Source organism: Equus przewalskii, chromosome 12, assembly GCF_037783145.1.
Source record: "Equus przewalskii isolate Varuska chromosome 12, EquPr2, whole genome shotgun sequence".
Taxonomy (NCBI): Eukaryota; Metazoa; Chordata; class Mammalia; order Perissodactyla; family Equidae; genus Equus; species Equus przewalskii.
This window is the reverse complement of record NC_091842.1, coordinates 33,428,222-33,449,661: the sequence shown is the minus strand read 5'-3', so window position 1 is coordinate 33,449,661 and position 21,440 is coordinate 33,428,222. Positions and strand designations below refer to the sequence as shown.

At 58.8% G+C, this 21,440-nt stretch overlaps 1 protein-coding gene and 1 long non-coding RNA gene across 14 annotated transcripts in view; one reads left to right on the top strand and one right to left on the bottom strand.

Moving 5' to 3' along the window:
- Window positions 1-10,436, top strand: part of CLEC16A (C-type lectin domain containing 16A) — a 200,191-nt gene extending 189,755 nt beyond the window's left edge. For 7 of the 13 annotated variants that reach the window (XM_070566753.1, XM_070566755.1, XM_070566754.1 and 4 more), the window contains one exon: window positions 9,314-10,436. In XM_070566753.1, the coding sequence (XP_070422854.1) occupies window positions 9,314-9,660 (347 nt within the window). In that variant the 3' untranslated portion in view covers window positions 9,661-10,436. Of the gene's footprint in view, window positions 1-5,465; window positions 5,574-5,796; window positions 5,921-9,313 lie in introns of all 13 variants that reach the window. The other 6 variants (XM_070566763.1, XM_070566761.1, XM_070566759.1 and 3 more) reach the window with 2 other exon arrangements.
- On the bottom strand, window positions 8,162-12,743 carry LOC139074767 (uncharacterized). The gene is made up of 4 exons (XR_011524508.1): window positions 12,605-12,743; window positions 8,690-8,759; window positions 8,448-8,584; window positions 8,162-8,300 (listed from the first exon to the last, which is right to left on the bottom strand). It is a non-coding gene; the product is annotated as an uncharacterized lncRNA (long non-coding RNA).
- Window positions 12,744-21,440: the final 8,697 nt, after the last annotated feature.

The window sequence follows — 21,440 nt, the reverse complement described above, 5'->3', positions numbered from 1 at the left end:
CTGTGTCCGCTCCGACAGGATGTTGCCCGTGGGTTCCGCTCCCAGCAGGCGAGCCTCCCTCCTTTTGCAGGCTGGGCCACTGAAAGGCCGTCCCTGACTGCAGAGCCGGAGGGGATGGACAGCAGGTGGGCCGGGCCCACATCCACCCCTTTATCACTCCAGAGTCTTAGGTGTCATGAAGAGGGGTCTCCCAGACGTGCTTGTTTGAAACCCTGCAAAAGAATCATGTCCCTGCTCGTTTTCCTTCCTCCGTAACATACCAGTTTCCTCTTTCAACACTGGGGGCAGTCTAGTCGTCTGTGACCAGGGGCGCAGCTTGCCGCCCTTTGAGAGTCCATCGGGACGTGCTTGAGTCGTATCTTGCCCTCCTGTAACTTGCTCAAGTGCAGAAAGGGCACGGAGGGACCCCGTGAGCAGGGAGCCTGGAAGGAGATGTGTGAGCGGGCCCCCCATGTTCTCTGCTGCTGTGAGCCCCCCGCTGCACCACGTGAGACCCTGGGAGGAAAGACACCAGGCTTATTTCCTGAATAAGACAGCCCCAGAGTGCAGCCAGAGGGGCAGGGCGCAGGCAGGGACGGCGGCAATGGCCTTGATGGTGTGGCCTGACCCCATGGGTCTGGAGGGCCCCAGGCGTCTCTGATTTGGGAGGCCCCCAGTGACCCTAGACTGTACCCCCATTTGGGGACCCTCGGTGTCCTTCGCTCTTCCTCCAAGGTCCCATCCAGAGCCCTCGCCCGTCATCCTTCAGGGGCACCTGACCAAACTCTTGTTGGATCTGTGGGTCGTGACAGGGCCTGAGCCACCACGGTGTCAGGGAGACGGAGGGCCCTGGCCACTGTCCCCTCAGCGCCGGAGGCAGAGATGTCCTTGAGAGCCCACCCCTCTCTAGAGTTTCAGCTTCTGCGATCCCCAGCAGAGGGCTAACAGCCCAGTCTCCATGGCTGTGGCTGAGGCCCCTCCGCCTGCCCGCACCCCTCCGTCCTCCACGAGCATCCGTCACCTCCGTCTCCTGTCGACACTCACGAGGCCCAGCAGCAAGGTCGGCTCAGCTCACCTCCCTGAGACCCTTTTCCACTCACACCTGCTCCTCTCCCGGCCCAGGGGGGACATGACTGCCCTTTCTGAGCTATTTCTGAGCCCCATTTGAGGTTGGCTGCATAGCCAAGCCGTGCCGCTGCCGATCCCGGGCTCAGAGCTGGGAACAGAGTTCAGAGAGAGCTTTCTCCAGAAGCCAGGAGCAGCCCTCAGCCCCCTGGGAAGGCTGGGCACACGCTGGCTCTGGACGTCCAGCTGCAGGGCTTGTGTTTGTGTGCTCGTGTGTGCACCCACGTGCTGCCTGCATGTACACACGTCTGTGTCTGTGTTGTGTGCACCCAAACACATGTACACTCACTTGTATTTTGGGTGAAAGGTCTCTTCCAGGTGTAGCTATGTGCGCCTTTCTCTCATTGCGAAGGAGGCACAGCCAACAGCTAAACGGACAAATGAGCCGTTCACTTCTTTGCATAAACTGAAACCAGCAGAGACCCACGTTGTCAAAGCCGGGCCTGCGTGTGCAGACATCACCTGAGTGTGGCCCGGCCCTCCAACCCTGCCCCTTCCCCCAGAGGCTCAGGGTCCACGGCTGCTGGTTTCTTCCCTCTCGGCCTCTCAGCCCATCCATCCCTCCCCGCAGCATCCCCTGCATGGGGCGAACCACGTGTCTTCTTGTCTCAGAAATGCAGGGGCTGTGAGCCTGGCTGTCGGGTAGCTGGCAGTTCCAGTCGATAAGTGGTGGGCGGGCCCTCCTGGGCGTCTGCTCCCGTTCGGTGCGTCCCCAGCAGGCCTGCGGAGGCAAGCATGCAAGTCCCCATTTTTGATGCTGCCTGACAGTAAAAACCTGAAGCGCAGCCTGCCTGTCTGAATCTCTGTGACATTGAAGTCATTCGCCTCCTGATGACCGGCCTGCCTGGCGGGCAGCTCGTGCTTCCCTCTTAACGAAGACCCTACTGTTGATCCCTGGAGGGGGCGCCTTGGAGTCTACAAGCTCTTCCCTGTGACAGGTGCCCGGCCACAAGAGCCAGCTCTGTCGCCAGGCCTACGAGCTGGGGTGGCAGGTCTTGGAAGAACTACCATTCACTTGGCTCTCGATGCCAGACTTCCAGGCCAGCCTTCAGCCTCCCAGGTCCATTCAGAGACCAGACGTGAGGTTTCCAGGTTCCCTGTAGGGCAGGTCTACCCAGACAGTCCGGCATCGGCCCACTCTCCTCATGAGCTGTGCTGGACAGGGAGCCAAGCAGTGGAGGAGAGTGGCAGTTTTTGTTGGGACTGGGGCCTGTTTACCAGCCCTTTTACCCATGAGGCCTGGCCACAACCTGCCGGAGGCGGCGTCCTTGGAGGGCCAGCCAGGCAGCGGAAGGGGCCAGGGCCTCTCCCCACAGCCCACCCGGCCTGGACAGCAGAAAACAGCTGCAGCCCAGCTGAGGGGCCACCTGTCCTCCAAGTGGTTTGAGGGCACAGTGCTGAATCAGAAGCCTTCCCATCCCTGTGTTTCCAGGACCTCTGAGTCCTGGAGGTTCCCAGCGTGGAGAGTGGCTGTCAGGCCCTTCGCAGGCAGAATGAGCAAACTCCAGTGGCTTCTTGGCTCTTGAAGCCGCACTCTGCACGGTGGGGTGTTTGGTTGGGAGAGTGCACGAGCGAGGCCATCTGCCAGAAGACGAGACAGGCCCCATGTTCCGTGTCTCTGCTCCACGGCTTTGAAACGTGCAATTGTACACAAGTATCCGTAAAAGACAGGGTGGCCCTCACACTATTTTGGCAATTGGTATGGCACAGGCACCCACCACATAGCCTTCTCGGTGTGTGCCCGCTGCATGGTGTCCCAGTAGATGCTCCTCCCAAAACTGAGCCCCCCGTGTGCCAGGCACTGTGCTCATTCACAGATACCCCTCACTGAATCCTGCCACCTCCGCCTCCCAGCGGGCAGTGGAAAACACAGGGGCTCAGAAAGGTCGCGCAGCTCGACCGAGATGCTGCTGCCAGGAAGCCGAGGAGTCAGGCTGTGACCGCTGGCCTTGGCAACTCCAAGCTGCGCCCCACCTTCTGAAGTGACCCAGCGGACCATCCTTGTGGCTCCTAGGTCTGTCTCCGGTACCTCTGAGGGGCGCCGCAGAGACCAGGGCCTCGGGTTCGCATCCCAGTTGGGAACAGCCCACGAAGTGCACGCATCTCTACTTCTAAAGTGCATGGTTGTTCTAGAGCCCAAACGAAAAGCCACAGCCTGTTCAGAGGCCCGAAGGCTGGCCTCTGCGGCCCCCACCGGGGGAGGCCTGGTGGTCCCCAGACGGCCACATGCCCTCTGCCAGCCCCAATGGGTTCATCCCCAAAGGAGGGCGGGAGGCTGTTCTGATGCTTGGCTGTTTTGTGCCTCCACGCTCTGTCCAGCCCAGGGGACCCTCAGTTTCCTGCCTGGGTTTGAAAGAGGCCCATGTTTACCCCAAATGCAGATTTTCTCAGCTTTGCATGGGGACTGCAGTGTGAGCGACTCAGGTCTGTGGGTGTCAAACCTGATCTTGGTAGGGCCCCCCCGAGAGTGGCACTCCACCAGCCCAGCCCCCTCTTAGCAGCTCATCCCTGGGGTCTACCTATCAATCCTGCCTTCCAGATACAGACTGGGGGTGGTCTGTTCTTGAGAAACACTCCGCATGCCCATCACCGAGGTCTGTGGCCCAGCCCTGGCAGAGGGCCCCTCACAGCAGGGGACAGGACCCTGCCCAGAGACGCCCCTTTGCCGGGAGCACCTGCTTCTGAGCCTCCTTCACACACCAGAGACTAATTGTGGATGCTCGTGAGCGGCTTTTTAGCAGTGCTGGCCCTCAAACTGGGGCCAGGAGAAGCCACAGACTGAAGGAAACGTCAAAACCGAATTCCCTGGTAACCAAAGGAAGCACCCAGAAAAGTGGGGAGCGAGGAGATTTCATTTTCATTGTCGATTGTTTACCTGTTAAAGCTGAGCCCAAGGGGGCTTTGCTGCCCGGTTTAACACCTGACGCATGAGTCCACCTGTGCCCACTGCCCTTTACAGAGAGTGCTTCGAGGTGCTCACAGCCTTCTGGGGCGAGCTAGGGCGCCCTGCATGGGCCAGCACCTGGAACCCCACGTCTTGTCACCCACTCATCCAGCACAGCTGGCCTGCGAGGCTTCAGCTCACTCCCCAGTGAGAATATTACAGGGTTAGAATCAGCAGAGTTTTTTTGAGAAGCTGAAGTTGCAGAAAACATATGGCGGGAAAGAGAAAATAGACCCAATTTTGGAACCAAATGTAAGACTGGTAGGAACTCTTTAGAAATATTTTCTGGGTTAACACCTGCGTGTGCACACTCATGTTCCCACACAGTCACACACACACGCTCTGCGTGGGATTCTGCTAAGAAAACCCTCTCCTCGGATAAGAGCCCCGTGACCTATACCGGTTCCTGAAACAGCCTGTGTGCCTCCGGCCTCTGTGCAGATCTGTCGAATTTCACACATGTTCTGGGAGAGCTGCTTTGAGGAGGAGGATGGAAAATCATTTGTTAAAAAACGAAGTCATCGGAAGGCCAGCCTGCTCTTTCCAGTGGCCGTTTTTCAGGCCCACGGACTTAGGGGTTGTGGCCACTCGGACACTTCCCCGAGGGTTCATAGAAAGAAGGACGAGTCTGGCTCCTGGTGGCCCTGTGTTGGGAGCCTGACAGGGCCGGGGTTGTGCTCTGCTGGCCCTCCCCCCCAGCACACGGCCCCACGTGGGCCACCGCGAGCCAGAGCCCTCGACTGGCCCACTTGTTACTGAACTGGTCACCAAGTCGGGTGGGACTTTTAAGGACAGAAGCTCCAAGTAAGATGTGTCACCTTCTCTCCCCAGCTTTCTCCACGGTGTTAATTTTTCTTGATTGTGGCAGAACATACATAACATAAAATGTACCACTTCAACCACGTTTAAGCCTATAGTTCGGTGGCGTTAGGTGCTTTCACCTTGCTGTGTTCTGTGGCCTGAAGTTTAGGCTTCACTCTCACCCTGGGTTTGTCTCAGGGATGGTGGTTCTTTCCTTCCCGGCGAGATGCTGCTAACGTTTCTGTTTCAGCCGATTAGAGCTCACCCCTTGGCCGCTGGGCCCCTGTCGCAGATCTCCCTCCTGGGGTTCAGTCTTGGAGCATCGCCTTGTGGCCGGGGCGGGGTCTCGGGGCACCTTGCCATCCGAGGCTCTCCCAGAACCCAGGCCTCACAGCGCTGCGCTGCTGGCTTTGGCGGTGACATCCAGCACCACAGGCCTCGTCAGCCGGGGTCAGACGTCTGCTTGTGTCACTGGCTGGCTTGGCTCCGACCCTCCGACCACACTCCGACCACACTCCCGTCCCTCGTCAGACGGCCCCCGGGGATGCAGGGTTTCCATCTTAACGGCTGGTGCGCATCCAAAACTGACAGGCGATTTTGTTCTTCTGCCCCTGAGGTTTCTCACCGAGACCAGATGTTGCCGATGACCCCAAATCTCTCCTTTCCGGCAGGATGGAAGCTTCGTTGTCTTTAGCCCGGCTGACTCCCACGAGCAAACGATTTGGTTCTTAGCTGGGCCGACGCCGTGTCGCCCTGGGGGGTGGCATGGGGGGGTCTCACCTGCATGAGGGGCTGTGCCCCAGGCCCCCGCTGTCACGAGCCCCCGCCCCCCTCACACCCTCCTCGATGCTTGGTGTCCGTCGCTGCTCTGTGTCCCCTCTCCGTGTCCCCCTTCCCTGTGCCCTTGTTAAAGGCTTTCTATGATCTGTCGCTGTGTTTCCCTCTAGTCAGGTGTGGCAGGAAAGGACGCCGCCGGGTGCTCAGCCTGTCGGAGGCCGACAGTGACGGCGGCCGCTGGGTTTAGTGCTTCCAACGGCAGCTGCCACCGCGTCTCTCGCACACTCAACTCAGGCAGGTCCTCCGTCCAGCGGCCGCCACGGCCACGCCGCCCCCTCACCACGCTGCACCCCCCACAGTCGGCAGGCTCCGCGCAGCACTGGGCCCCCGGGACAAGGGGCCTCGGGCACAGGAGCCTGGGCCACCCATCCGAGAGCCGTTCTCGAAGTCAGCATCACCCCAGCTTCCCCGAGGCTGCCCTGCCATCCCCTCTCTGACCTTGTCCCATCCGAGGACTGGATCCCCTGGCCCTGTCCCCTCGTGTCAGTTCATCCCAGCCAAACTCAGGCAGCCTGGGAGCATCGTGCTTCTCCGTGAACAGGCCCTGAGCTGGAGTGGCTTCTCCAGCTGGGCCCCCCGCAGGGCCCCCCAGCTTAGGCTACCAGGGTTGGGCAGTAGAATTTGCAAAAAGCAACCAAGAAGTCGACTGGCTTCTTTTTCCCTCCTCCCTTTTTCCCCTGGCCTTGCTCAGAGCTGAGTGGTAAATTCAGTCACCGTCCAGCCAGAGGCCAGAAGTAGTTTCACTTACAGACACGCTGAGGGATGGGACTCTGTCACATCTCCTTCTAGCATTCGGTGCTCCAGAGAGCTGCGGGCTGGGTCTGTGGGCCACTGACCCACAGCCGCTCACTGTGTAGGGCCTGCCGCTGCCACCTTCTCCTGCGACGCTTCTTTTAGGGGTCCCCACGCGTCCCCTCCCGCCTGGGGGGGTGTGTGCCAGTCGGGAGCCTTCTGCCTTCTTTTGCGTTTAAAAGCTGTTTCCTCTGAGCTTTGCCCTCCGACTTGCTGTGCTGTGCTGCGCTGCCCTTTTATTCCCTGCATCCCTCAGTCCCACATCTGCCAGCCTGAGCATATCAAATCCACATTTTTAATAGAATCTGTCACTCGCTCGCAAGGGTCAGCCGAGCCCCTGACCCGGAGCTGCAGCTCGGCTTCTGAGGGTGCCGGCCAGGGACGTGGGACACTGCCTCAGTGTCAGCTCGGGCCAGAGCTGCAGGGACCTGGATGTCCAGGATTTCCTGCTGCAGCCTCCGCTCGTCTCCCTAGCCCCTGGCCAGGAAGCCTGAATGTTCTCAGAATCCACCATTTTCTGGGCCAGGCCCCAACTCGTGGCCTTAGAGCTCAAAAACACCAGCAGGCCAGCAAAGCTGGAGGCTCCACAGTAAACTTTGCAGCTTGACCTTTGACCAAAAATGTGTCCTCACTGGTAATTTTCTCCCAGTGTAAACCTGGCAAAGTTCTCCTTTTTCCCCTCTTGAATGGATAAATTAATAGATCGCAGTCAGGAAGCAGTTCCTAGTTTAAAAAAAAAAGTAAGACAGCACTGTGGGTGATGGGTAAGAGGAGATTATCATTTCCCATAAGAAAGGTAGAAAGAGGCTATATATGTCAGGGGAAAAAATGGACCCTTTTACTAGTTAGTTCTTGTCCTGAAAGAGAAAGCAGTTTCGTGTGTGTGGTATTGTTTCTTGGTCGGTTTGCTTTTTAACATATTTGATGGCGCCTTTCCCATGTCCTTGCTGATTCTCATCACCAAAAGCCCCGTTAGGGATCAGGGAAGGACGTTTGCCAGGTTTTTTGAATATTTTTTGAATATCTGCATGCAAATGCAGACTTGAGCAAAGAGGGAACTCCTACATGAAAGTGTTGAGAGCACGTGAAGGCAAGGTCTGGCAGCTCTGTCTCCCGTTGGCGCAGCAGTGCCCCTTGGAGACTGAGTCATTTCCCAACTGCCTCATCAGCAGTGAAATATATGTGTGGATCCATCCACACATAAGTTCAGAGATGTGCTCACGCACCTCGGAGGTGAGCTCAGAGGGAGCCAGGCAGCGGGCGAGCCCCTCCCAGAGAGTCCCACCTTCTGACGAACAGCGGTCACACTGCTGGGTCAGAACGCGAGCCCAGGCGTTGAAACCAGCCCATCCCCACGAGGTGTTCTTACTGAATGGAGCAAATTTGTTGAAATTCAGAGAAACCAGAATTCGCGTGGAGTGTTTACTCAGCATTTCTGGGCTAGGATCACACCTCGACTCACTTTTTCCATAGGGTTCATCGGTGCCCCACTGCCACCCACCCAGAGCGAGGACAGACCCAAAGCCCCACGCAGTGGTTTCCTCTGGGCCTTATTTCTTTAACCAAAAAACCATAAGGCTTTCTGAAGAAATTAACCGGGACCTCTGAGAGCTCGTCTTGCCGGGACTTTTGTGGGAAGAAATGCCGCCAGGACCTTTGGGAGCCTCGGTCTTGCTTGTGCTTTCTTTCCACAATGGGGACCCTCTTCCTCTCCTTCATCCCATTCTGTATGCCCTTTGGTTTTATTTTGCTCTTGGTTTTTCCTTTTTTTTTCTCTTTTGCTCTCTGTTCAGTTTGCAGCTCTGTTTTGTTTTGGCTTAGCCTAAAAGGAAAAAAAAATAATAACTGGAATCACGTTGAACACAAAACCATCCCCCGTCACTTGCCAGGGTGTTTTCAGACTCGTAGCCCAGCCCCACGCCATCAGCACATTCTGCCAATGGCTCGTGGACCCCAGAGCTGTACAAACCAGAATTTGCTTTCCAGGCAGGGCGCCCACAGCCTTCTTATTCGATGTTTTCAAATTACTGGCACGTGGAGTCTTAGAGGTATTTTCCACCGTGGACTCTGCTCGCAGCCAGTGTTTCTGCCCCAACGAACTTGTCACTGGAAAGCAAATAGCCTATCTGCCTGTACTCGAATCAGGAACTTTGAAAAGCCCCAAAAAAAGAAAGGCTGCTCCGAAAATAACTGCGTCGGGTGGAGCCTCACCTGTTCTCTTCACGGCCCTGTGGGGACCTTGGACAGGGATGGCCCCGGCGCTCACGACCCCTTTCAGCCCCTAGAGAAGAAGCAGGACGCAGACTACAGTCGGAGGTTTGCTTTTGGCTTTGCAGGCTAGAATTCTTTTTTTTTTTTTTTTTTTTTTTAATATTGCGGTGAGTTCCCTATTGGGTAAATGTCACCAAATGTAGACTCGGGAAATGGCCTGAAGTCAAGAGCCCACCCAAGCCCGTCTCCTCCCTAAACATGTATTTGTCATCAGACAGGTGGTCCAAGCCTCGCTCCTGGGTAGAGCCTGCCGCCTGGTTCCCGGCAGCCGGGAACTGGGCTTCTCACCCACTCACTGACATTGCACAAGCCCCTGATTTTTCCCTTGCATCACAAGTCACGGTAACCCTGGGCCCTGACAGATTCCCCCCCAGGTCTGGGTAAGACTGGGTTTGCCAGCTTCTGTGTCCCCAGAAGGAGGAAGTGGAGGCAAGCTGTTCCCCTGACACCACCATCTCCCACCCAGATTTCCCCAGGCCTTTGTGCAGGACGGGCGCAGAGGGTGCCAGCAGGAGCAGAGGATCTCAGAGCTGAGTGGACCTTTGTTCTTTCTCCCCCGCCCAGATGACCCCTTGACTGCCGGAGAGCCCCAGCTGGACCTTCCCGACCAGTTGGTGATCGTCAACGAAATGGAAGCAGACGCCAGGCCCAGCAAGAGCCTGGTGAGGAGCGCGGACGTGGAGACAGTCAACCTGTCCCCCAGCCTCATCCCTACCCGGCAGCCCACCATCTCCCTGCTCTGTGAGGACACTGCCGACACGCTGAGCGTGGAGTCACTGACCCTTGTCCCGCCCGTCGACCCCCACAGCCTGCGCACCCTCGCCGGCATGCCCACGCCGGCCGCGGTGGGCACAGTGACCCCGGGCGAGGAGGCTTCGCCCCCGGAGGCAGCGGGCCCCACCGAACACTGAATCGGTGCCCAGCGGCCTGGCCTTGTGCACGTGGCCCCGCTGGTGGGGACCCGGTGCAGCTGACAAAGACACATGGGAGCATCCGAGGCTCCGTGGCCCCCGGTAACCGCCTCACCCGCCAGTCCCTGCGCTCCTTCATCAATCTGAGTTCCTCTTTCACCGTGCACCTCTCTGGGAGCAGCCTGGGAATGGTGAGACACCGCAGCCAACACGCACCACCAAGGCGGCTGCCTTGGGGAGGAGGTTGGGCTCCCAGTCTCTGAGCCAACAGCCCGGGGGTGGCAGGACCCACCAGCACCACTGCTTCATCGGCCAGCCCCTCCCCAGTCTCATGGCTCCTCAGCCATCATCCCCAGTGTGCACAGAAGCAGCAGACAGGGTCACTTTGGGTAGACATTTGTAGAAAAGCAAACTTCGATAAACATCTCCTTTGGACATTCGTTTCCGCTTTTGGCAGCAGATAAAAAGCATTTTACTTAAAAGGCATCTATTTCAACGAGAAAGAAAAGTCCAAAAAAAATCCTCAGCCCTAAGGTTAGATGTCACGTTAGAAGTGTAATATTACCGTTAAGATTTCATTTTCGTTTTCCCTCGAACTTCCCAGTGTTTTGTTTTAGAGTTCTGGGTCTGGCTTTCTCTGTTTTCTTAAGTGATCGGTTTTTCTTTATTACTCACTAACTCTGCAAACCTGTGGAATGATAAAGTACCTTCCTGGAAAGTTTTGATTATTTTTTAAACAAAAATAAAGGAGATACATGTATTCTCAGGTACACACAGAGCTGAGAGAGCTGACAGTTCCTGTAGCGTAGCAGCCAAGGGGCCTTGCGTGACCTGAAAGATCGTTCCATGAAAGGGGACGGGACAGTCAGCTCCCCCTGGGGACCCATTCCCTCATCCCTCTGGACTAGAACCAAACAGGACAGGTCTCCAGCATCACCTTCCGTTGTTGCCCTCTCTGTCTAAGAAAGAACCTTGTGGGACCATGAAGACTGTGGCCCCAGGGGCTCTAGAGGAAAGAAAAGGCCACGGGAGCCGTCCTCGACTGTGCGTGCACACCCGTGTGCAGGGACCGCCTGCTTCCGCCCTGCTGCAAGGCTGTGATGTCCGGGTTGGCGGAGTCCTCCTGGGAGCTCGGAGTTTGTCCTTGTTCCTCTCGGCTGCTGCTGCAAAGACACAGCTTGTTTTTAACATGAAAACTCCATGGTTCCCTCTGCATTTGGGCGAGTTCTCCGATGCATCCAATAAAGCACCCGCAAGGTTCCTGTCTGCTTAGCCGGGTGCAGCCACACGACCCTCCCCTCTCTGGTCAGTGCTAAGACCTTCCACAACGTTCCTCCACGTGTGTCCACCAGGCATGTCAGTGTCAGCCGGGCCTGGTTGTTGGGGTGGCCTCGGGAGACGCCCCGAGTGCTCGCCATCTACTGAGTAGAGGACCAAGGCCAGATTTCAGCCTCCTGCAGGAAACGGGTCCCCTGGAGGAGACAGAGTGGTGCCTGTGGCGCTGGGTCTCTCCGGGGAGATCCCCCAACCCAGCTGCCACAGAGAAAAGACCCAGTTCAGAAAGGAGGCCATCTAGGCAGAAACTCCAGGGGCCCCAGCAAGGAGGGACAAGCCATGACCATCAGCAGAGCCCTCCAGGAAAGAAAGGCAGGTGGGATGGAAGAAGGGGGAAGGCAGCCATGGGGAGAAAGGGCATGTGGTCAGGGCCGGGGCGCCCCGTCCCACAGCCGCCGGCCACGTGTTTCCCTCGATGATCTGCCTGGATCCAGCCGCAGGCCAGCCCGGAGCCACGCGCTCGCGGCTTTGAAGTGACGCTGCTGCAGCAGAAATGAGAGGAGGAGAGTGACTCCCAGCCCAGTGGCATCACAGTGAGGAACAAGCCTGTACAAGTCGACCCAGGCTCTCCTCTGGGACCACCAGCCGGCCATTTGAAATCCAGTGGCTCCAAGTGCCTTCGTGGCCACCAAGCACTCAAGGAGAAAGGTCTCAGGCAGGGGGCCAGCGTGCCCAGAAGACCTGCAGCTGAAGGCAGCCGAGCCGCCATGGGCCGTTGAATAAAAGGCACCGGTCAGGCCAAACTTCTGCCCCATGTCCCTGGCTGGGGGCCGGCCTCCCCCAAGGTGGGTCGCAGGGTGTGTCCCGGAGCCCACAGCCAGCTTGCCTCACAGGATGCCTTTAGGTGAGGGGTGCGGACTTCCTTCTCAGGGGCTCCCGGACCCTTTGTTGTGAGGAGGGGCCGGCACCCTGTGCCAGGAGGTCTGGGGCCCGGAGGACATGGGCAGCGCCCTGGCTCTGATGAAGGGCCCGCCTCACTAGTTCCTGGCCATCTTGGTGGCAGTGGGCACAGCTCTGACTTCAGGGGCACCCCACAAGCTAACAGCGGGGGCACTGCCAGGCAGGCCAGTCCAGACAGAGCCCTGGGTCTCTGGGTTGGGCAGAGGGAGGCAGAGCCAGGAGTCCTTGGAGAGCCTGGAGCGGGGGCCATGGCCTTGGACACACGGGTCCTAGACTCAGATCTCTGGGGTCAGCCTCAGCAAGCCATCCAGCCTGCCGTCTCCATGCCCCCACAGAGAGAGGGGTGGTGCCCACCTCCCCAAGCCCACACTGGGCCCGTTGAGTTTGCCGAGTCAAGGGCAGGCTTGGCCATGTGAACCCCCAAACCTTGGCTTTGAAATGTGCTGTGGAGAAACACATGTCCTTTCCAGTTTGGGGGCTTCTGTGGGCAAGGGCACCTCTTCCAGAAAGACAGAGCAAGGCTAGGCGCTCCCCAGGGAGGAGCAGAGGGACCAGCCCCAAAACCACAGCGGGAATGGGAGGCAGATGCCCCCAACCCAGAGAGGGGTGGGAGGGAGGCTCCTCCCCCCACCCCCAGGCCATCTCTGCTGCCTTCCCTGCCAAGCCCGTCCTGCTCTCTGCTCTGCACAAGGCTGACCCCCACACACACCTGCGTCAGCAGCGACCGGCGGGGGAGTGGGGACGCGCGCCTCCTTCAAGACATACGCTAGGTTCTCTGAGGCCTCAAGATGCACTGTCAGGAAACAAAGGCACGGAGCGAACTGCTCGTCTTCCTTTCTAGATGCAATAAATGAGGAAGATTGAAGGCAGTCTGTCGACACTGGGCAGAAACTGCGAGGGTTCCTTGGGCTCCTCAGAGCTGACGCGCTCAGTAATCTCTGTCCCAGGAGGCGTGGGGGCTGGGAAGCCGCATGCTCTGGGCCACGGGACCTTCCTGGGAAGTACCTGCTCTCGCCAGCGTGACTCATGCTTCATGGGTATTGAACATGAGGGTGGAAATGAAAACTGGAACTTCCTTGTCAATTCGAACTTGGCAATAAAAGAGAAAGAGTTACCAAGAACGTGGCGGCTGCCCCGTGGCACTGTGGCAGGGCGCCCGCAGCCTGGCAGAAGGGAAGTCTCTGCCTTCTGACCCCTCAGCCTGTGGCAGCTGCTTGTGGGGGCGGGAGGGGCGTGCGGCAGTGGGCTGCCCCCGCCCCCCGGCCAGGTATTCCCCAATTCCTCCTAGCGGGTGGGGCAAGTCCTGCCCAGGGCTGGGCAAAGTCCTCAGGTGCAGCCATTTAGAAGGCCCCCCCCCCCGCGCCCTCAGGTGCAGCCATTTAGAAGGCCCCCCGAGCCCTCAGGTGCAGCCATTTAGAAGGCCCCCCGCGCCCTCAGGTGCAGCCATTTAGAAGGCCCCCCCCGCGCCCTCAGGTGCAGCCATTTAGAAGGCCCCCCGCGCCCTCAGGTGCAGCCGTTTAGAAGGCCCCCCCGAGCCCTCAGGTGCAGCGAGCTTAGTCCACAGTCTGCATCCCTCACCTGTGGGGCAGGTGTCCTCCGTCCAGCCTCAGGTTTCCACACCTGTGGACTGGGGCCTCGGCCGTTGGAGCCCCACCTGGCGGGACCAGCACGGGGATGCAGGGAGCCCCTGCACTGTTGCTGCTGTGTGCTGCTGAGCCAGGGGACTCGGGAAGGGCTCCCCACCGAGGTCAGAGTCGGTGAAGTCCGTGGTGCGCTGGGCGCCATGCCAGAGCTCACCGACAAGCACCAGCATGAGCTCTGGAAATCTCTGGAAATGGGTTCACCAGTTCCCATAGAAACTGCTGACGCTCCAGCTTAAACCTGGCCCAGAAACGGCTGGGACCTTCTGGGCGTTGAGGTAAAACCCAGATTGAGTCCAAAGTATAAACAGGGTAACCCCCCACTCCCGCTGCAGGCCAGGGGTCAAGGCGATGCTGATGGAAGCTGGAGGCTGCTGCTGGGGGCCGGGCTCGCCCGCGGTGTCCAGCCACGTACTGGCCACCAGTGGGGCTCCCTTCCCCACCTGGCCCCGGTTTATCCCAGGTCAGTCCCTCCTAAGTCTGCCCATGAGGCCCGAGGCCACGAAGGCGCTGGGGTCCCTGGGTTGAGGTTGGACCCCGCTGTGCACTGGGGCCAGCCTGGAGCCTCGCCCATCCCCACAGCAGCCCTGCCTCATGGGTACATGGGCACCCACACATCGTGATGACTTCAGGCTAGAAAAAGGAACTTGCCAGAAGGATATCCAGGGAGAAAGTGGAAGACAGGCCTCAGGGCAGGGGGAACCAGGGAAAGCAGCTCCTTCCAGAGGGTCTCAGAGCCCCGCTGGGCCAGCCGAGGGGTAGAGATGGGTGCCAGGAGCGAGGGGCAGATGCCTGCCAGGGCTGTCCTGCAACACAGCACTGCCTCCATGCATAGGAGGAAACTGAGGCCCCGTGGGGCTCAGTGACCTTCCCAAGGGCCCTGGGGTGCAAGCCTGGGCCTGCGTTCTTTGTGCTGCCCCCGTGGCCTGAGACCCCTGGGCCGAGCGCCCCTGGGCTGTTCACAGGAAGAAGGAGGAGAAGCAATGGTTCCCAGGCATGAATAGGCGTCAGAATCATCTAGAACACTTGTCCACAGTGCAGAACCAGGCCGCCCCAGACCTGCTCCAGGAGACCCTGAGCCGATGTCGGCTTCATGAAGGCCCGGCGCACAGTGCGGGCACTGAGGGCTGCTGCCTGGGTGCTAGCGCTTTCCTCTCTGCCACTCGGCTCTCAGGGAAGTGCCAGCTTCCATGCAGGAGGCCCAGTCTGGAGCCAGACCCTGCCACCTGCCAGCAGCCGTGTGGCCATGGCCAGGTCACCTCCCTGAGCTTGGGTTCCTCGTCTGCAAGGTAAGGACAGGGACAGGCCTGCCCTGTCGGTTGTTAGGATGGAAGGAGCCGAGCAGGCAAAGTGCTGTGCTAGGTCAGGGGGCCTGGGGACCTGGGGGGCTGTTGGCATGAGACCCTCAGTGGCGGCGCCCCCGCCTGCCTTCCCAGCCCAGGCTCAAACCCAGGAATGGCTGGGCCTGCTCGGTGGCCTTGGGCCCGTCACTTGGCCTCTTCCAGTCGTCGGTTCTTCATCTGTAAGGCAGGCTGGGGAGCCCCCCTTGCAGGGTTCAGAGGCTTCACCGAGAGCATTGTGTGCACCCCCGCTGGAAGTGGCCCCGTGTTTCCCCAGGGGGCCTATCCAGTGCCTAATGAGAGTCCAACCGGAGGGCAACTGGGAGGTGAGGCCCAGGGGGTCTGCCTGGTGGAGGTGGCCCACAGTCCTGTCTGTGCATCCTCTGATGGCACCTGTCAGGTGAAAGGGCAGGTGAGGGCGGCATCCTCACGTCCTGCCCTCGGAAGCCACCTGCTGGAAACCCCCTTGCCTCCTGCCCTGCCTCCTCGTGGCACTCCAGGGCCGTGGGAAAGAACCCTCGACAGCTAGAGCGCTCTTCTCCAAAGGAGCCTTGGTCTGAATCACTGAACCAGGGACGCGAGGGGCTTCCCGGCAATTTACTGGAGTGTGCGGATGGGCAGCATGGGGCTCCTGCCTGGGCCACCGCAGCAGCCACCCTCAGGACCTCGCCCCTGAGCCCAGCCTGTGCCGGCCCCTGCCCACCCTCCTCCCGGGCCACAGGCCACACAGCTCAGCCCCATTCCCTACCCCCTCCCCCCCGCCCCGCCCGGGATAGTCACATGCGCGCACCCAAGCACACAGGTGCCCAACATCCACACCCTCGCTTCCTTGACTCCCGACTCCCCTTGTCGATTCCGTGTATTTAAAGGGAGACTTTACGCTGGAAGCAGAAAGCCAGCCCCACTCGCCGTGTCCGTCTCCCAGGGCTGCCGTAACAAATCCCCACGCACTGGGCGGCTTGAAACAACAGAAATCCTTTCCCACCGTTCTGGAGACCAGAGGTCTGAAATCGAGGGGATGGGCGGTGGGCTCCCTCCACGGCTCTGAGGGGGCATCCGTTCCCCACCTCTCTCCTGGCTTCCGATGCTGCGGGCCATGCTTGGCTGTCCTCGGCTTGTGGCTGCATCACTCCCCTCTCTGCCTGTCTGCACACGGCTTTCCTCCCCGTACCTCTGCGTCAGCTCCCCTTTCTCTGATGCAAGCACCAGTCACTGGATTTAGGATCCCCCGTAATCCAGGATGGTCTCACCTCGAGGTCCTTAACTTCATTGCATCTGCAAAGACCCTCTTTACAAATAAGGTCCCGTCCTCAGGTACCGGGGGCTGGGACGTGGACATATCGTTTTAGGAGGGTGACACCACTTGACCCACTATACTTGCCAGAAACTAAAGATGCTATACAGGTAAATGCAATAAAAGCAAATCCATGTAATTAAATTTTAACCGTGACCTTTTACCTGCCATGGGCTCTGGGCCCAAGGCCCACCCTCTCTCTGTTAAAAAGGGGGACCAGCTGGTGTCAGAGACCTGTTAGCACCCACCCAAGGCTTTCTCTTTGATCGGATCAGAAGGGCTGACCAAAGAGAAGCAGGTCACGCTAGGACTGTTGTTAGGTCTGTGCCTTGTTCCCCTTAAAATCATTTCAGGACCACCGGAGATGCTGTGAGTGGCTCACACACATCACGGTGTGGTGCCAACTGTGAGTTTGGGGGATTTTTTTGAACCTTCCTTCTCCAGTAGACTCACCTACAGGCAAGGATGGTGTCTTACCTGACATGGTCTCCCCAAGGCTGGGCACAGGGGCTGGCCTGCTGTGGGCTCTCCACGAATTGAGTTGGATGGATGGACGGGCGGGCGGACGGACGGATGGATGGTCGGATGGGGCCATTCTTGGACACAGTCCCAAGTTCCCGAAGCCTGAATTCCATTCCTGAGTCTATGCCCGTGACCCTGACCTTCAGCCTCACCCAATTTGTGTTCACTCTGGTGTCTTCCCAGGGCCAACCAGACACGTTTGAAATAATCTGCCACGGCTGGGTTGACAAAGACAGGAGCCTTTGGGGGCTCTACTTTGCCGCCATCAGAAATTCTGTGTCCCCCACCCTTCCCCAGGGCTCTGAGCTGAGACAGCTGTGCTGGCGTCTCCACGTCCACGGAAACCTCAGGCAGCCCCAAGCGGGCTTCGGAGCGCAGACCCCGTTCAAGTCCCTGGGCTGTTCCTCCCCAGCCACGCACGTGGTTAAACCCCGGATGCTCCTGGCAGGGCCTTGGTTGTGTAGACGGAGCGGGGACAGGTAAGCGAGCACGCAGCTGCTCAGCCTGGCAGGGAGTCACCTCGGCCAGCTGCAGCTCAGCCAAGCTGGAAGGGAGGAGGGGCTTCAGAACATTCCCCAAACACCCAGGCCCCTCTCGGGTGCCTAGGGCCAGCCTCGCTGGGGTGGGGCTGAGCCATGGAATTTTTCTCAAGGCCTCCAGGTGATTCTGAAGGGTGGCCAAGGTGAGAACCAGTCCCGGCCACTCCCATCCTGGGAAAGAACAGGCCCCCCCACGCCCACCCCCCACACCTGTGGCCTCTTCTCATCCTTCTGGCTGCTGCTAACTTGTCACGCTCCAGAGACTGCTTCAAAGTCAGTCCCCTGCTTTCTTCTATCAGCGTCCACTTATTTCCTTCCTGGCACTTGTCACGCATCGAATTATTTCTGTTTGTTTGTTTGATGCATCCAAAATCCCATTGTTTTAGTTGAGGGAACCCCTGAGAGCAGAGCCAGAGGTGAGGACATGGGTGCTGCTGGTTTGTTGGGGGGGGGGCGGTGACTCCAGGAAGGAGTGGGACCAGGGAGAGTGAGACGGACGGGGACAGAAGGAGAGGAAGCCAGTAAACGGGGCGCGACTGGGCTGGTGGCTGGGGCTCAGCCCCACTGAGGCCCCTCTGCAGACCCGCGTGGGGTGACCTCAGGACTGCCCTGGAGGGGACGGGAGGTCAGCCCCTGTCCACTGACTCTCCTGCCATTAGTTGAGCTTGTCCAGGGCAAGAATGTCCCGGTTCCTCCCAACTGCCCTGCCCGGGAGCCCAGACAGCTCCAAGCCAGGCCTCCTTGGGCCTGAAGATCAGACTCAGCGGGCGTTTGAGGCAGGATGTTGGTGGGGGTGGGTGCCCCTGGAGTCAGAGGTGGGCGCGAGGAGGTGCCACGGGGCCCCAAATAGGTCAGCTCCACCCATTCAACCAGGGGTTGTGCAAACTGGTGGCCCAGCGCCTAATGGAGCCCACCGGCGTGTTCTTTTTGGCCTGTGCAGGCTTTGAAAGAAAAACCGAGCCAAGATTTTGAGAGTGGGGATCTCATGTAAATATCAGGATTTCTGGCTTCTCTCTGAAAATCAGGTCTGGGGACCGTGGGCCCACACTCTGCACGGTGACCGTCACTTCCTAGTCGCTGGGCAAGCGGTGGCTTGCAGAGTGATGTTTTTCCTACCCCAGACCCCTCCCACTGCGTGTGCAACACCCGTGTCAGGCTCAAGGGGCCCGGCCCTCGTCTGTCTGCCCATCATCCTGTCCCCTAATTAGCTGAACAAGCTAACCCGAGCATGACTGGTCTAGGGCCTGTGGGTAAACCGAGTCACCTGCCTCTGTCTTCCCGCTTCGGGATGGTGGAGGGCTGCCCCTGCTGCAGGGTGGGCCTCCTGGAGGCGGCGCTTCCTATAGCTTTTTTATTGTTATTATTCATTGAGGTGAAATTCACATCACATGAAATTCACCATTTCAGAGTGAACCATTCAGGGGCTTTAGGTCCATTCGCAATGTTTGCAACCACGGCCCCCACCGAGCTCCAGAACACGTGTATCACCCCGAAAGGAGATGCCAGGCCCTGCCCAGTCCCCCACTCCCCCCACTTCCCTCTCTCTCTGGATCTGCCTGTGAAGTGGCAGCCGGTGGAATCACGCGATAGGCGACCTTTTGCAACCGGCCTGCTTCCCGCAGCACCGTTCTCAAGGGGCCTCCACCTTGCGGCCTGTGTCTGAATCCCGTTCCGGGGTGAGGCTGAAGGGTGCTCTGCGGTGTGGACAGACCACATCTCGCTCGTCCGTGCATCACTGAGGGCCGCTCGGGCCGCGTCCGCCTTTTGGTGGCTGTGAGGAAGGCCGCTGTGACCCCAAGTGCGAGTAGCCGCCTTCAGCTCTCCAAGGCCACTTGGCTTCGGCAAGTGCTTGACAGAGAGCCGCCCGAGTGCCACTGGGGACACGGATGTGACCCGACACACTCGCCGCCCTCCTGGAGGCCAGGAGCTGCCCGCAGACAGACAGACCACTACTTCGCGGCACCACCGCCTGCACAAAAGGCACGACGGCTGGCTCCTCAGGCCTCCATTTCCGCATCTGGAGAATGGGTCTGATGGGAGTAGCCCAGCCCCTGGGGTCCCCTGGGCTCCTTCTCCCCGCACACTCCTGGGAGGAGGGTAGAAACCGCTTCGCTAGTCCCTCCAGCCACGTGTCTGTGCCGAGGCCCCAGGCTGCAGCCACGGTGTCTGTGCTGGGCTGGGCTCGGCATAGATGGTGGTGAGGAAGACGGATGGAGGGGCAGGAGCGCGTGGTGACGTGGGCCTGAGCCAGGGGCTGGCTGAGCGCCACTCCAGGCCTCCGAGGCTGCCCCGTGAGCTTTGCGCTGGTCCTGAGAGCAGTGGGACAAGTTGGAGGAATTTAAGCAAAGAAGGGATGCGCTGCGATGTGTGTTGCAAGAGCTGGCTGGGCGTGCAGGTGAAGGACGCTCAGGGCGCCTGTCACTGGGGGAGGGGTCACAGGGGAAGTGGGTGGCCCGAGATATATTGAGGAGGTAAGACTGACAGGTTTGTCAGACTGGCCACGAGGGAGACGGCTCAGTGTCCCCCCTGAGCAGCCCGTCACCTCCCTCTCCATCCCTTCCTTCTTTTTTGTTTTTTGAGGAAGATTAGCCCTGAGCTGACATCTGCTGCCAATCCTCCTCTTTGTTGCTGATGAAGACTGGCCCTGAGCTAACATCCATGCTCATCTTCCTCTACTTTATACATGGGACGCCTGCCACAGCACGGCTTGCCAAGCAGTGCCATGTCCACACCCAGCATCTGAACTGGTGAACCCCAGGCAGCCAGAGCGGAACAGGTGAACTTAACTGCTGCGCCACTGGGCCGGCTCCAATTCCTTCCTTCTTTGATGCGATTTTCCTCTTGCTCTGTTGCTTCCATCGACCGCCGAAGGACGGCATAGCTCTGGTGACAAATTGGCAAAGTACAGAAAGATAGTATTTTCCATAATCTCGCCATTCGGGGACAAGCCCTGTCGGTCTGCTGGCACATCTCCTCCCGTCTTTTTCCTCTGCGTTTGAGCAATTGAAATAATACAGGGAGTGTAACTCTCCAGCCTGCCTTTGACACTTACCCCGGGTCTCAGCATCGCCCCGTGTTCATGGAAGCTCCATTTCTAAAAAGTGTGAAAATCTCTGCTCCCAGGATGTGCCCCTCGGGAGAGCTGCTGCCCGGGGATGGACAGGAAAGTTGCTTCCCCTTTTCCTATTTCAAAGCACGCCGCAATGAGCATCTTTATACATAAACCTCTGTCCACGTTTTATTTTATCAATCCTTAGGAGAGGCTCTGAGCGCGGCAATCTCTAGGTCTTATAAACAGAAATCATGGGGCTGGCCCGGTGGCGGAGTGGTTAAGTGCGCACGTTCCGCCTCGGCAGCCCGGGGTTCGCCGGTTCGGATCCTGGGCACGCCATGCTGTGTTAGGCGTCCCACATATAAAGTAGAGGAAGATGGGCATGGATGTTAGCTCAGGGCCAGTCTTCCTCAGCAAAAAGAGGAGGATTGGCAGCAGACATTAGCCCAGGGCTAATCTTCCTCAAAAAAAAAAAAGAAACAAATCATTTTAAGGCCTCTGGCTACAAATTGCCATATGGCTTTCCGAAAAGGTCGGACCACGGACACTCCCACCAGCAACGTGCATTTGCACCACAGCATCCCCAGCACTGAGCATTGTCGGTTTTTAAATCCTTCCCATTTTTACGGCCCAGCTCAAAGCTCACCTCATCTGTGAAGCCCCTGGGATCTCCCCTCTCCATCCTCAGCATCCCAGGGCCAGTGGCTCCCCTCCCTCCATCTGCCCCCAGTCTGTCCCAGCTGTGGTTGACTGTGAGCCTTCCTTTGCTCATGTGCCCAGGCGTGGAACCTCCTCTGAGACAGATGAACCTCCCAGCACATTCCGAGCCTCTATCAGAAGTCAGGAAGGGTCCCTGACAACCTGTGAGGTCGGCATTATGCTCTCCACAGAGGAGCGACTGGGACCCAGCCCAGAGAGGCTGGGTGAGTTAGCCAAGGTCACACAGATGCTCAGCAGTGTTGCAGGGGCTACAATAGCAGCCACTCCCACTTGATGGACACTTCCTCCACACCCAGCCCAGCGGAGCGATTCCCATGCCTGGTCTCAGTGCATCCCCCCAACCGCCCTACCACAGGACCATTATCATCTCCATTTTACAGATGAGGAACCTGCGGTCCTGAGCTCCCCCAGCTCAGACTCCAGCCGGAGTCTGCGAGG